This window comes from Mirounga leonina, unplaced genomic scaffold (assembly GCF_011800145.1).
Source record: "Mirounga leonina isolate KUSES-001 unplaced genomic scaffold, KU_Mleo_1.0 Mir_94, whole genome shotgun sequence".
NCBI lineage: Eukaryota > Metazoa > Chordata > Mammalia > Carnivora > Phocidae > Mirounga > Mirounga leonina.
The window spans coordinates 48145540-48161071 of NW_023270855.1; the positions used below are offsets into that span (position 1 = coordinate 48145540).

The 15532-nt window shown below is 52.7% G+C and overlaps 1 protein-coding gene across 2 annotated transcripts in view; it reads left to right on the top strand.

Annotated features, from left to right (window-relative positions):
- Positions 1-12771, top strand: part of NOTCH3 (notch receptor 3) — a 32167-nt gene extending 19396 nt beyond the window's left edge. For both annotated transcript variants that reach the window (XM_034998676.1, XM_034998677.1), the window contains exons 26-33: positions 608-762; positions 865-1087; positions 2102-2186; positions 4359-4521; positions 5615-5919; positions 6178-6325; positions 9754-9851; positions 10681-12771. In XM_034998676.1, coding sequence (XP_034854567.1) covers positions 608-762; positions 865-1087; positions 2102-2186; positions 4359-4521; positions 5615-5919; positions 6178-6325; positions 9754-9851; positions 10681-11733 — 2230 coding nt within the window. In that variant the 3' untranslated portion in view covers positions 11734-12771. The remainder of the gene's footprint in view (positions 1-607; positions 763-864; positions 1088-2101; positions 2187-4358; positions 4522-5614; positions 5920-6177; positions 6326-9753; positions 9852-10680) is intronic.
- The last annotated feature ends 2761 nt before the right edge of the window (positions 12772-15532 follow it).

A 15532-nucleotide genomic window follows, 5' to 3' on the forward strand; every position in this document is an offset into this window, starting at 1 on the left:
AGGGATCTCAAGGCAAGAGGGAGTTTGGAGAGTCTGAGATGGGGATTCAGATGTATGTGCCGCATGGAAGGGGTGCTCTCAGGAGAGAGGGGATGAGGGACGCAGGATGGGGCAGGAAGGGGTCTCAGTCTGGCCTCAGTGTGATCCCTCAGGGAGCTCTAGAGTGTGAATAGCACCCCAGAGTCAGTCCCCCCTTGAGACAGAAGGGCCACTTTGTATACCCTGTACCCGCCAGTCATGCGCTGAGGGCTGCCCTAAGGGGTGTCACCTCCCAAGTGAAGAGGTCCCCACTTTGCTGAGGTCAGTTTTCTGGAGAAGAGCGGCTGTCAGCTGTTAGAAGCTGCAGACCTGGGTGGGCGCCAACGGCATCCACTAGAGGTGCTGACATGAAAACAATGCCCACTGGGTTCATGGCCAAGGGGACACTGGTGGCCACAGCAAGACTGGTTTCGGGGTGTGGTGGGTTGGATGCCAGACTGGGGGCAGGTGGGCCCTGGCAGCATGGTGAGAGGAGAGGACTCCTCTGAGCCCCTGGGATGGGGCTCCGTGCCTGGCTTACAGCAGGTGCCCCATGGAACCTGCCTGTCCTTCCCTCGTGTCCCTGCAGCTCTGTGGTGATGCTGGAGATTGACAACCGGCTGTGCCTGCAGTCGCCCGAGAATGACCACTGCTTCCCCGATGCGCAGAGCGCGGCCGACTACCTGGGAGCGCTGTCGGCCGTGGAGCGCCTTGACTTCCCGTACCCGCTGCGCGCCGTGCGGGGTGAGGCCCGGCCCGGTGGGTGGCGGGGGTGGAGCCGGGGCTCCGCGGGGGGGCGGGCCCTGGCCTGTGGTTGAAGCCCCGCCCCCCTGTTCCCGCCCACAGGGGAGCCGCTGGAGCTGCCAGAGCCAAGCGTGCCCTTGCTTCCCCTGCTGGCCGCCAGCGCCGTCTTCCTGCTGGTCATCCTCGTCCTGGGTGTCATGGTGGCCCGGCGCAAGCGCGAGCACAGCACCCTCTGGTTCCCCGAGGGCTTCGCGCTCCACAAGGATGTGGCTGCCGGCCACAAGGGCCGGCGGGAGCCCGTGGGCCAAGACGCGCTGGGCATGAAGTAAGGACCCTGCCCACTCCCCATGCCTGTGTGTGGGGGGCGGTTCTCGGGAGCCCTTGAGCCCACTTTGACCTGATTCTGACCTCTCATCCCCAGCAGACCCTAACTTCAGACTCCGGCCCAGACCCCTGTGCTCATCCCCTTGACCACTGACTGACTCCATGATCCCTGGGGATCACCCCGACTCATGACCTCCCTCACCCCATTTCCTGTATCTCAGTTCCCTTGACTCAAATCCTACTCTGACCCCACCGTGACCCTGCCCTGATCCTGGCCTCTCTGACTTCACCCTAATACTCAAATTTGTTCCCACATGACTGCTGGCCTCATGATCCCTGTTTGCACCTCAACGCCTCACTGACCCCTGACCCTATCCTCTGTGACCCCCCGGTACCACCTCTAACTCTAACTCACTCTGACCTTTGACCCCATTCTGACCCTCTTTCCACCCCCAACTCAGTGTTCATTCTCCATGATCCTCAATCCTGGCCTTGGCCCTGGGCCTTGCCTCCAACTCCCTGATGTGTCCCTCAAGACCCACAACCCCACCCTACCTAACCCCTGAATTTACCCCTCTCCTGTGACCCCATGACCTCCTTACTCCTCAATACAGCCTCCTTGATCCTGGCTGCATCTCTCACCTGTGGTGAGGACAACTGCATTCTCATGTCATCTTCTATAATCCCTGCTACATGCTTGTCACCCTCACCTATCCCATAGCCTACTGTTCTGACCCCTGACCCCACTCCTGTCCCTTCCCCAATTCTACTTTAAGACCCTGGCTGCCACCCATCATAACCTCTGACTGTGACCTTGACTTCATCCTGCGTCCCCTCTTTGGACCCTGTATCTTGACCCTGTCTCCTGTGCCTACTGACCCAGGACCCCAGAACCCAACCCCAGACCCAGACCTGGCCTCTGGGAGCTCTTCTCTGACCCCACCCCAAATCCTCCTATCAGGTTGCACATCTCCATTTTCTCTTTTCCCCTGCCCCCTTCCCATTGTCCCCACAGGAACATGGCCAAGAGCGAGAGTCTGATGGGGGAGGTGGCCACAGACTGGATGGACACGGAGTGCCCAGAGGCTAAGCGACTGAAGGTTGTGCCCCTTTCTCTGACCCCTGCCCTCAGGGTCCTGGGTGGAGGCCCCAATTGCCAGGGGGAGAGTCAGGGGAAATCTCTGCTCTCCTCGGCTCTGGGGAACAGTCATGGCATCCGCCCCATCCTGCCCCTCTCTAACCAGGCCCCTGCTCCCAGGCCAGGGTGGGGGTCTTCCTTGAGGGGAGCCCCTGGCCCAGACAGCGACTCTGCTTTCTCTCTGCTGGGTCCAACTTTGTCCAGTGTGCCCGGGCTGAAAGTGCTCCTAGCTGGTTTTAAACACCATGTCCTCTGCTGGGACCACACCCATGGACTCTGTCTTAGTCAGCTTGGGCTGCCATTATGAAATACCACAGACTGTGGGGCTTAAACAACAGATCCCTATTTTCTCACAGTTCTGCGGGCTGGAAGTCCAAGATCAGGGTGCTGGCAGGGTTGGTTCTTGGTTAGGGCTCTCTTCTGGCCTTGCAGACAGCTGCCTTCTCCATGTGTCCTCACACGGCATTCCTCCGTGTGCCTGGAGGGGGAGAGCCCTGGTGTTTCTGCCTTTTCTTACAAGGATGTCAGTCCTATTGCATTAGGGCCCCACCCTTATGCCCTTGTTTCAGCTTAATTACCTCCTTAAAGTCCTACGTCCAAATATAATCATGTTGGAGGTTAGGGCTTCAACATATGACTTTTGGGGAAGCACTGTTCTGTCTGTAACAGGTTCCTGCTAGCATTTCTTTCTACTTGCTGAATGTCTTGAATATACACACGAGCATCTTATTTCATCTTTATGAGGACCCTATAAAGCAGCTATTAATATACACCTCAGTTCTCAGCTGCCTCTCCCTGCCTAGAGGCAGTTCTCAGCCTGCCTCTCCCCTTTATTTATGAGAGAGAGAGAGGGAGAGAGAGAGCGCCAGTGAGCGAGAGTGCACGCACAAGCAGGGGAGGGGCAGAGGAAGAGGGAGAGAGAATCCAAGCAGACTGTGCTGAGCTTGGAGCCCGATCTGAGGCTCAATCTCACCACCCTGAGGTCGTGACCTGAGCCAAAACCAAGAGTCTGATGCTTAACTGATGGAGCCACCGGGGCACCCCCTGCCTAGATTTTAATGTTTGTGAAATGGAGACATCTATTACAGTTGACACCTGAAGAAATCTGTTCACCTTAGGCTTTTCTTTTTCTTTCTCATCCCAAAGTGGGTATTAAGTAGATAGTGCAATATGTTTTTGATGGCATTTTTGGATTGCAGAATGACAGCATTATCCAGATTTTGCTAATGAGAAGCTCAGAGCTCTAGTGTGATTTGCCAGCTGATGGACAGCTAACCAGAAAGGGTGAGGGAGGATGGGACAGCTGTCCATCACCTGGCTCTCCCCTTCCATGAAATTAAACTCTCTAGCTGGGTCCTTAAGCTTAGGTCTGGCTTGATCAGGCTGTGTTTGGTGCCTGAAGGCTCTTAAATGTCCTGGCAGGCTAGTTAAGAATACTCTGTCCTGTTTTCATAACATCATTATGCCTTTTGGACCCTGAGCCTGAAATTTGTCAAGCCCCCGCCGGGGCCCAGGTGCTCTGCTTGTGAAGGTAAATCGATACATTTGTGTATGACTGTTCTGACCTGATACCTCATGTTCATGTTCATGGTACTGGGTAGGAGCCCCACAAGGTATCCAGAACTTCCCCCTGCTTCTCTCTTTCCCTCCCACCCAATCACCCTTTTCTCAGATTAAAATTGATCCATAAAGGATCACCCCTCCACCCCCACATTTCTTTTACCAGTGTGATTTATAGTTTCCAGAATACAAGTTTTGCATTTCTTCTGTTAAATTTAATTCTAAGTATTTTGTTCTCCTTGATACAGTTGTCATGGGATTGTTCTCTTGTGGATAGACAAGTGTGTGCTGACAGGTGCTATGCTCTGGGTCTCTTCCTTGATCACCTCCTTGGGTTCCTAGCCCTCCCCACTTCCAACCCAGAGTAGAATCCCAGTTCTTCCTTTTACGAGTTTTGTGACCTCCAGTATGTCAATTTCCTGTTTCCGTATGTATAAGAGAAGCAGGATATTCAGGGTTTCTTGGGGCTGTGAATGCGCACCTCCATGAGAGGAACCTGTGAGGGCGCCCAGACTGTCCCTCTGACTGTCTCTCTCCCAACTCTTTGTGAGAGCCCTGGTCCTTGTTCCTCCAGGTAGAGGAGCCCTGTGTGGGGGCTGAGGATGCTGTGGATTGCCGCCAGTGGACCCAACACCACCTGGTTGCCGCAGACATCCGTGTGGCACCAGCCATGGCGCTGACACCCCCGCAGGGCGATGTGGATGCTGATGGCATGGATGTCAATGTGCGAGGCCCAGGTCAGCCATGGGGCCTCCCCGCCAAGGATGCCCCTTCCCCATCCTACTTCTGAAAAGTTGCATCAGGGTCTGGGTTCTGGGGAGAGTAGGGTGTGTCCAGCATCCGTCTGTGGGGGTGTGTGTTAATCAGGACTCCGGGTTGTGATGATAGCCCAACTCAAACTAGTTTACTGGCTCGGGTAACTGGAAGCATCATGGATATTTGGGTCCAGGACTCACGGCCTCGTGGCTCCAGCCTGGGGAGGCTTTCTCCTGGGGGTACTGTAGCGGCAGGCCAGACCAGTAGGGGCACCAGCAGACGTCCCAGATGACTTCTGATTGGATGGGCTGCAGTCACATGCCCATCCCTCAACTAATCAGTGCGCCCTGGGGGCTGGAATATGCAGATTGACTGCAGGGGGCGGGGCTAAGAACTCTCCTCGAGCCAAGGACTGGGTTTAGCGCTACCCAGGGCTTGAAGATGGGGAATGGGGTGCACGTGGCTCCCTAAGGGAAACAGGTGCAAATGCTCATGCGGAGGGTAGCAGATCACATTATTTGGATCCTCTTGGATCCGTCTTTGCCACATTTCAAGGTAGTCCTCCCCCAGCTCATTTTGCTTTTGTTCCAAACGGCCTGCATCTATGGCTCTCTTTTGAAATTCCTCAGGCTACCAGGGTCTGAGGTGCCTGGGATTTTATGTCCCTGGGGTGGCTCTTAACCAGTGGGTGGGGGCGTGTGAAAGGCACAGCTCCTATGCCTGGAGCCAGATTACAGCTTGAGGTACAGTTCAGCCTCCAGAGTCCCCCTTCAGGATCAGGCTGAAGTAACCCCTGGAAATTTGCCTGAGACTGAATGCTTGCTCCTCCCTCCCTCCCTCCTGGATCCTCTACTGTGACAAATCACGGAAGGGCTGCCTGTGAATCCTCATCCTGGGTTGGTTTCTGGGGTACCTGACACAGGTGTGTGTATGTGTGTGTGTGTGCCCACGCGCATGCCATTCCCTCTTGTGTTCCCATGTGTCCCACTTCCTCCTAATGCAGTGCCCTCAGTAGTAGTCCCTGGAAAGGCCCCTGTGCCCACCTCCCTTGTGACATACTCCTGGTCCCCGCAGATGGCTTCACTCCACTGATGCTGGCCTCCTTCTGTGGGGGGGCCCTGGAGCCAATGCCCACTGAGGAGGATGAGGCAGAAGACACATCAGCCAGCATCATCTCAGACTTGATCTGCCAGGGAGCCCAGCTTGGGGCACGGACTGACCGCACAGGCGAGACAGCCCTGCACCTGGCTGCCCGCTACGCCCGGGCTGATGCAGCCAAGCGGTTGCTGGATGCTGGGGCAGACACCAATGCCCAGGACCACTCAGGGCGCACTCCTTTGCACACTGCAGTCACCGCGGATGCCCAGGGCGTGTTCCAGGTGAAATGCACCTGCCCCTTTGGACTTTGGAGCTTGCACAGGCATCAGGCAGACCTGGGTTTGAGCCCTGGTCCTGCAAAATAGAGCTTTGTTTTTCTCATTTGTTAAGTGGTGATATACGGTGGCTGGCAGGTAGCTGCTTCCCGAACTTCATGGAGTCTAGGGGATGGGGGGGTCGGGGAACTCAGAGGACTTTCAGATGCTCCTGGTCCCTCTGTTTCTGCCATGACCCTCCCTTCTGCATGCTTTCTCTTCTAGATTCTCATCCGGAACCGCTCCACAGACCTGGATGCCCGCATGGCGGATGGCTCTACGGCACTAATTCTGGCCGCCCGCCTGGCGGTGGAGGGCATGGTGGAAGAGCTCATTGCCAGCCATGCTGATGTCAATGCTGTGGATGAGCTTGGTAAGCTGTGGGGAGTAGCAGTGGGTGGAGGCTGAGAGGGTATCACCTGGGCCCCGACTGTCTTGTATGGTATGTGAATTATGTGAATTATCTTGAGACCCGATCACTGAAACTCATGCACATATAATAGGGCTTCGACACGGACTTAAACTCACATGCTTTTTTTTTTCTTTTTTTATGGCATCCCCTAGCCCATATGACACCTCAGTGACTTAGAAAAAGGTGGCCTTCCCCAAGACACTTCATTTCCATCTGCTTTGTCAGAAGAACTTACTCTGCTGCCCTCTGCTGGACAGCTGGCATACTACGTTTGCACATTGGCCAAATCCCCACGTGATGTAACTACCTCTGTGGAGGCGGCTTGCCGGCCCAGGTCCCCGCTGGTGCAGATTCATAACCTGCCCTCATGACCACAGCACCTCACATAGCTGCAGACACACCCAGATGCTCATAAACATCCTTTGAAGCAGGTGTTCTCAACCTCTACACCATTTACACTTTGGGTTGGATGATTCTCTGCGCGGAGGGCTGTCCTTGCAATGTAGGGTATTAAGCCGGCATCCCTGGCCTTGACCCGCTAGATGCTAGCAGCACCCCACTCCCTAGTTGTGACAACCCAAAATGTCTTCAGACATTGGCAAATGCCCCTGGGTGGGGGGATCACCCCGGTTGAGAACTGGGGCTCTGGAGGACCGCTGTCCAATAGAACTTCCTGTGAAGATGGAACTATTCTTGGTCTCTGCTGTCCAGTGTGGTGGTTTTGGGCCCTTGAAATGTGGCTAGGGTCAAGGAAGAGCCAAATGTCTTATTTCATTTAGTTTTTTTTTTTTTTAAGATTTTATTTATTTATTTGAGAGAGAGAGAGAGCGTTGGGGGTAGGGGCAGAGGCAGAGGGAGAAGCAGACTCCTCGCTGAGCAGGGAACCCGACACGGGGGCTCGATCCCAGGACCCCGGGATCATGACCTGAGCCGAAGGCAGACGCTTAACCGACTGAGCCACCCAGGCGCCCTCATTTAATTTTTTAACCTTTCTTTTGCCTGCCTTTTTTTTTTTAAGGCTTTATTTAGATATAATCCACATACCATACAATTCAGCCATTGAAAGTATAACATCCAGTGGCTTTTAGTATAATCACATAGTTGTGCTACTATCCTCATAATACATTTTATAACATTTTCATCACCTGGAAAACAAGCTCTCACCGTTAGCTGACCCCCTCCAATCTTGTCTTCCTAGCTCTGGGCAACCACTAACGAACGTACTTTCTCTCTCGATGGATTTGCCTACTTTGAATATTTCCTCTAAGTGGAATCAAATAATATGTGGTCTTTTTTGACTGGCTTCTTTCGCTCAGCATATTGTTTTTAAGGTTTACAAAGTGCGGTAGCAGGGACCAGTACTTTTAATTTGTAATTTTTTAATGATCAAATAATATTCCGTTGTATGGATATACATTTTGTTTATCAGTTTATCCGTTGATGGACACTAGGGGAGTTTCTACTTTTTGGCTATTGCTGCTATGAACATTTGTGTACAAGTTTCGGTGTAGACATGTGGTTTTCATTTCTCTTGGGTAAACATCCAGGAGCAGAATTGCTGGGTCTGGGTTGTATCGTATGGTCATGTGATCACTCTGTGTTGAACCTTGTGAGGAGTGGCCTGACTGTTTTCCATAACTCCTGCCCCTGTTTGATGTCCCTGCCAGCAGTGTATGAGGGTTCCAGTTGTTCCAGTTTCTTCACATCCTCCCAAACAGATGTTATTGTCTGTCGTTTGTGCTAGCCTTCCTCGTGGGTGTGAATTGGTATCTCATTGTGTTTTTGATTTTTATTTCCCTGATGGCTAGTGATATCGAGTGTGTTTCCCTGTGCTTATTGGCCATTTGTAGATCTTCTTTGGAGAAATGTCTATTCTGATCCTTTGACATTTTTAAATTGGGTTTTTGCCATTTTTTGGGTCTTTTTATTTTATTTTTATTTTTATTTATTTATTTATTTTTAAAGATTTTATTTATTTTTTTTGACAGAGAGAGACACAGCGAGAGCAGGAACACAAGCAGGGGGAGTGGGAGAGGGAGAAGCAGGCTTCCCGCCGAGCAGGGAGCCCGATGCGGGGCTTGATCCCAGGACCCTGGGATCATGACCCGAGCTGAAGGCAGACGCTCAACAACTGAGCCACCCAGGCGCCCTATTTTATTTTATTTTATTTATTTATTTTTTTAAAGGTTTTATTTATTTATTTGAGAGAGAGAGAATGAGAGAGAGCACATGAGAGGGGGGAGGGTCAGAGGGAGAAGCACACTCCCTGCCGAGCAGGGAGCCCTATGTGGGACTCGATCCAGGGACTCCAGGATCATGACCTGAGCTGAAGGCAGTCGCTTAACCAACTGAGCCACCCAGGCGCCCCGCCCTATTTTATTTTAAAAAAATTTTTAATTCCAGTATAGTTAACATAGTGGGTTTTTGTCTTTTTATTATTGAGTTATGAGTTCTTTATATGTTCTAGGTGTAAGTCTCTTATTAGGTACGTGGTTTATAACTATTTTTCCCATTTTGTAGGGTTTCTTTTCACTTAGAAGCACAAACATTTTAATTTTGGTGGTGTCCAATTTATCTATTTCTCTTGTTATTGCTGCTTGTTTTTTGTTATCATATCTGAGAATCCTTTGCCTAATTCAAGGTCATGAAGTTTTACTCCTATGTTTTCCTCTGAATGTTTTGTAGTTTGAGCTCTTACGTTTAGGTCTTTGATTCATTTTGAGTTAGTTTTTGTATTTGGTGTGAGGTAGGGATCCAACTTCATTCTTTTGCATGTGGAGAGCCAGGTGTCCCAGACCATTTGTTGAGAAGGCTCTCCTATTCTCATTAAATGGTCTTGGCACCTATGCTGTTTAGTTGTAATTAATTTAAATCTAAGGAGCAGTATGTGCCTGGTGGCTACTGCACTGGACAAGCACAGCTCTAGCTACAACCAGCACCCCCATAGTACTCCCCTGTGTATGGACAGTCACACGCTGTAGGTCCCTTGGAGAGAGTCACTCCACATACATGGACACAAACGCATGTTCAGACACTCTGTGGCAGGTCTTCTCCCCCGCCCCCCCCCCCGGCTATATTCTAGATACTTCCTTTTCCTCTGCCATGGGATTCTAGCAAATGAACCCAGTTCTTTTTATTTATTTATTTATTTATTTATTTATTTATTTATTTATTTATTTGAGAGAGAGAGAATGAGAGACAGAGAGCATGAGAGGGAGGAGGGTCAGAGGGAGAAGCAGACTCCCTGCTGAGCAGGGAGCCCGATGCGGGACTCGATCCCAGGACTCCAGGATCACGACCCGAGCCGAAGGCAGTCACCCAACCAACTGAGCCACCCAGGCGCCCAAATGAACCCAGTTCTAACTCTGACCTCTCCCCCCACCCCCCAGGGAAATCAGCCTTACACTGGGCAGCAGCCGTCAACAATGTGGAGGCCACCTTGGCCCTGCTCAAAAATGGAGCCAACAAGGACATGCAGGATAGCAAGGTGAGCCCCAGCCCTTGACTCACCAGGCAGTTAGCCCTGGCACAACCCCCTAAATGTGGCAAAGAGCAGGGTGGGGTAGGTTAGTGGGGGTATTCATCCTGCCTGCAGCCAGGTTTCGGGGATAGGATTTGGACCTACCAGCCTCCAACAGTGAATCAGAGGAGAAAGCGTCTGGCAGTTGCTTTGTGACCTTGGGCAAATTGCTTAACATCTCTGAACTTTATTGTCCTCATCTGTGAAGTGGGGAAGCACCAGTACCCACCTCACTTTTGTCTCCTGAGGATTCAGTGAAATTTGTAAAATGCTTAGCAGATCCTCAGTAAAACATAACTGTTATGATCATTGTTTTAAAACCCTTGCAAGGTGGAATTACTCTCCTCATTTTATAAATGGGAAGAGTGAAGGTCAGAGGGGCACAGGGTAGATTCTGTCCTCATCTGACATTTTGATATTTTATTCATTATGGATTTTTTTGCAATAATCTTAATTTAAAAAGTAATGCATTAAAATATCATTTATTTTGATGATTGGTTTTTGACACCCCTTAAATTTTGTGCCTAAAGCAAGTGTCTCACTTTCCTTGCCCTAGTCCTGGCTCTGGGGCATGGTGCTTAGTAGGTCCTGGATGAAAGTGCTTTAAAAGAAAGAACTTGCCCAGTTTTCCCTTAGCAGAGCTGGGATTCCAACCAACCCTGTTGGGCTGGAGAGTGTGAATTCTTCGCTTTTAGTGTCCACCAGGGGCTAGTGTCCACCTGAGACCTTAGCCAGGGGTTAATCCTGGCTCTTGCAATGCTGACATTTCGGGGGTTCTGCACCCCACCCCGCTTAGGAGGAAACTCCACTGTTTCTGGCCGCCCGTGAGGGCAGCTATGAGGCTGCCAAACTGCTGCTGGACCACTTTGCCAACCGTGAGATCACAGACCACCTGGACAGGCTGCCGCGGGATGTGGCCCAGGAGCGGCTACACCAGGACATCGTGCGTCTGCTGGACCAGCCCAGTGGGCCCCGCAGCCCTCACGGTCCTCATGGCCTGGGGCCCCTCCTCTGTCCACCCGGGGCCTTCCTCCCTGGCCTCAAGGTGGCACAGTCGGGGGGCAAGAAGAGCCGGAGGCCACCGGGGAAGACGGGTCTGGGGCCACAGGGCACCCGGGGGCGGGGCAAGAAGCTGACACTGGCCTGCCCGGGTCCCCTGGCTGAGAGCTCAGTCACGCTGTCGCCCGTGGACTCGCTGGACTCCCCGCGGCCCTTCGGTGGGCCCCCTGCGTCCCCTGGTGGCTTCTCCCTCGAGGGGCCCTATGCAGCAGCCACCGCCACGGCCGTGTCCCTGGCTCAGATTGGTGGCGCGGGCCGGGCGGGTTTAGGGCGCCAGCCCCCTGGGGGCTGCGTGCTCAGCTTGGGTTTGCTGAACCCCGTGGCTGTTCCCCTCGACTGGGCCCGGCTGCCTCCACCTGCCCCGCCAGGCCCCTCATTCCTGCTGCCGCTGGCGCCGGGACCCCAGCTGCTGAATCCCGGGACCCCCGTGTCCCCCCAGGAGCGGCCCCCGCCATATCTGGCAGCCCCGGGACACGCCGAGGAGTACCCGGCAGCCGGCGCCCACGGCAGCCCCCCCAAGGCCCGCTTCCTGAGGGTTCCGAGTGAGCACCCTTACCTGACCCCATCCCCCGAGTCCCCCGAGCACTGGGCCAGCCCCTCACCTCCCTCCCTCTCGGACTGGTCAGACTCCACGCCCAGCCCAGCCACTGCCACCGGGCCTACGGCCACAGCCGCTGGGGCGTTGCCTGCCCAGCCGCTCCCCCTTTCCGTCCCAGGCCCCCTAGCTCAGGCCCAGACCCAGCTGGGGCCCCAACCGGAAGTCACCCCCAAGAGGCAGGTGTTGGCCTGAAGGCTCTTCAGTTCCTGGATTTTGGGGGGCTGAACAGATATCCCATCCTGACTCTCTCCCTTTCTTTTTAGACCTTTCCATTCTCTTCTCTCTCTCCCAGCCCTCCTGTATGCCTCCCACCCCCCTTGAAGCTGACTGAGATAGGTCACCAGCCTAGGCTTTTTCAGTCCTCCTTATTTATAGGGGGTGCGGGCTGACCCCCGCCCTCTGAGCCTTGTGATGAGCCTGGGACCTCCTCCTGCACTCCCCTTCCCCATTCTTCCTTCCCTCCTTCCCTTCCTGCCTCCTCTGGTCTCTCTCCTTACACTCTGACACGAGTGGATTATTATTATTTTTTTTTTACATTTTGTATAGAAACAAATTCATTTAAGCAAACTTATTATTATTATTATTTTTTACAAAATATATATATGGAGACACTCCCTGCCCCTGCAAACCCCCCAGTGCCCCCGTGGGGCTGAGTCTGTGGGCCCATTCGGCCAAGCTGGATTCTGTGTACCGAGTACACAGGCATGACCAGGATCCTGTGTACCGAGTACACAACCCTGGTGTGTACCAAGTAGGCACCCTTGGGCGCACCCTCCGGGGCAGGGGTCGGGTGAGACTTGGGAGCCTCTTTCCTATCCCACCTCCCTCACTTCACTGCATTCCAGATGGAACTTGTTCGATAGCTTTGCGGGGGGAAGGGCCCTTCTGGCCCGGAGAGCCTGCCCCCGGTCCCCCAACCCTGGAGCCTGGGCCACTCCCTTGGTGAACTGGGTGGGGGAGGCTGGTGAGAACACGAGGACCAGGGGAGATGTGTGCGTTTCACTTTGTTTCCCTGTAAATATGGGACGGCAGGGAGGGAAGGAGCCGCCTGGGTGGCGCCCCCCTCCTCCTGGCACTCCCCTGGCCCAGCCCCGGGGCAGAATAGAAGTATTTTTAGGCTATTTTCGTAATGTGGCTTCGGGTCACAATCCCCGTGTAGCTAAATTCCCGGGCCTTGCATTGTACAGCCCCCACTCCCCTCACCACCTAATAAAGGAATAGTTAACACTCCGTGTCACTGGTCTGCGTCCAGGTAAAGTGGGGGGTGGTACTGGTGGGCCTTCCGTATCTCCAGGGCCAGCGTGTGAGCTCCCCCCCGCCTTGGGGTGAACCTATTTGGCTTGTGAGCTTGCTCCGGCTTCCGCCTTTGGCAGATGACTCCACTGATTGGCTCAGAGGTGGTCACCTGACTCAAGGTGAGCCAATCAGAGTCCCTTGCCCCGGAAGTTCTTTAATGGAGATGCTAAGCAAGCCGTCAGTTGTTGGAACTTCTACGGCCAAGGGCAGATGGAGAAATATGGGTGGCCAGTTTGGGTGGTGAGTACAGATGAGCAAACAGAGCAGAAGAGTGGGGCTGCAGTGCAGGGAAAAGGTGAGATGAGCTCCAGGGAGTTGGAGGCGGTATCTCAGTTCCAGAGGGAGCGTCAATTCCGGTTAATTCAGCATGTATCCCATTGACATCCACAGGTACTTATTCATTGCCTCCTAAATGCCCGATGCTGGTTCTGCAGGGATCTCACCTCTACCTCATGCTCCCTTGGGTTCTGGAGACAACGCTGCACCGCGGAATAGAGATTCTCCCTTACATATACCAGCGTGGGTGGGTTTCCGTGTCTTGCAATCATTCGTGCCCCCAAACGAGGTTGTGTTTACACCGGGACCCTCCAGGAAAGGAGGATGGGATAACGTTCATTGATTCCTCCTGTCATTTTGTCATTGGCCGGGTCCCTTCCCTGCCTCTCCACGCTGACCTCGGTTCTTGGTTCTTGAGTTTGGCTGAGAAAGGATTCAGAGCTAAATTCTCAAGCAAGAGTTTGACAGCAGTTAAAGAGGAAGTATACTCTCAAGAAGGGAGAGCGGGCAGGTCCAGAGGGGGCAGCTGTGCCAGGGGTCAGGGTTGTCTTGCTTTTGTACTTGCATGGGTCATAGGTCATAGCTGGGGCGGTCTCCCTCCCTCTCTCGTTTTCTGGTTTCCGGAGTTTGGCTTTATTTTGCAGTATAAAATCATTTGGAACCATTTTGAGACAGACATCCCTGAATTGGAGGTTCCGTCAAATCAATACTACATTACAGCTTGGTCGGTTGAGGAAGACACACTTGGGATACAAAAGAAGCCTCTCCATTTACCTGCTTTATAATAGGTTTCTTTCCCTTTTGCTCTCATCAATTTTATAAGGTTAAAACATGGCACACAGCTAGGGAAGTCTCTGCCGGGGGCTGCCTCCCACCATCTAAGTGACTCCTACTTGTCAGGTGGGGGGACTCGGGGCCCCCCCCCCCATGATCCTTGTGGAACCGTCCTGGCAGCTCTCCCCTGCAGAGGGTGTCAAAACCGCAAGGTAAATGTATTTTTTTTTTAAAAAGATTTATTTATTTGACAGAGAGAGAGCGAGAGAGGGAACACAAACAGGGGGAGTGGGAGAGGGAGAAGCAGGCTCCCCGCGGAGCAAGGAGCCTGATGCGGGACTCGATCGCAGGACCCTGGGATCATGACCTGAGCCGAAGGCAGACGCTTAACCGACTGAGCCACCCAGGCACCCCTCATCTGCTAATTCTATGTTTAATTTTTTTGAGGAATTTCCATCCTGTTTTCCACCACAGCTGAACCATTTCACATTCTCATCAGCAATGCACAAGGGTATTAGTTTCTCTACAACTTTGCCAACATTTGTTATTTTCTCTCTCTTTCTTTTTTTTTTTTTAAGATTTTATTTATTTATTTGACAGAGAGAGAGACAGCGAGAGCAGGAACACAAGCAGGGGGAGTGGGAGAGGGAGAAGCAGGCTTCCCGCCGAGCAGGGAGCCTGATGCGGAACTCGATCCCAGGACTCTGGGATCATGACCTGAGCTGAAGGCAGTCGCTTAACCGACTGAGCCACCCAGGCACCCCAAGGTAAATGTATTACTAGGAAGCTAGAGGTTACCGGAGGGCAGCAGTTGTAGGGGAGAATGCATGCGTATCCCCTCTGCCCCCCACCAGGCTTTCTCTGCTGCTTGGAACTTGGTTTCGCCCTTTTGATCAGTTGGAAAGCATTTGTTCCCCTCCCACATCTAGCTGACTGCTTACTCTGTCCATTTGGAGTGCTCTTGGTTGCAAGGGACACAAAAGCCAACTCAATTGGCTTAAGCAGAAAAGGAATTTATTAGCTCATATAGCTAAAGAGGCGCAGCTTCAGGGGAGATTTGATCTAGTGGCTCCAATGAGGTGAACAAGGGCTGAATTTCTCTTGATCTCTGGGCCTCAGTTTCACCCTCAGGCTCCACATAAGACCCAACCTAACATCTCTTCCCACCCACACAATTCTAACCCTCCTTGTGTGTTAGCAAAATAAGTGCAAAGAACATAGACCCTGTTGCACTTTCCAGAGAATCAAGAAGCTTCTAGGTTTTTTTTTTTTTAAGATTTTATTTATTTATTTGAGAGAGAGAGAGAGAGCGAGAGAGCGAGAGCACAAGTGGGGGTGGGAGGGGCAGAGGGAGAGGGAGAAGCAATCTCCTTGCTGAGCAGGGAGCCCAACATGGGGCTCAATCCCAGGATCCCAGGATCATGGCCTGAGCTGAAGGCAGATGCTTAACCAACTGAGCCACCCAGGTGCCCTGAGAAGCTTTTAGTTTTGAGGTTGATTTTGTTTTGGCCCCAATTGGATCATGTATCTGTCCTCTGACTTAGGGTTTCTCAACATTGACAGTATTGACATTTGGGGCCAGATCATTCTTTGCTATGGGTGCTGTCCTGTGCATTGTAAAACTTTAACAGCACCCCTGGCCTCC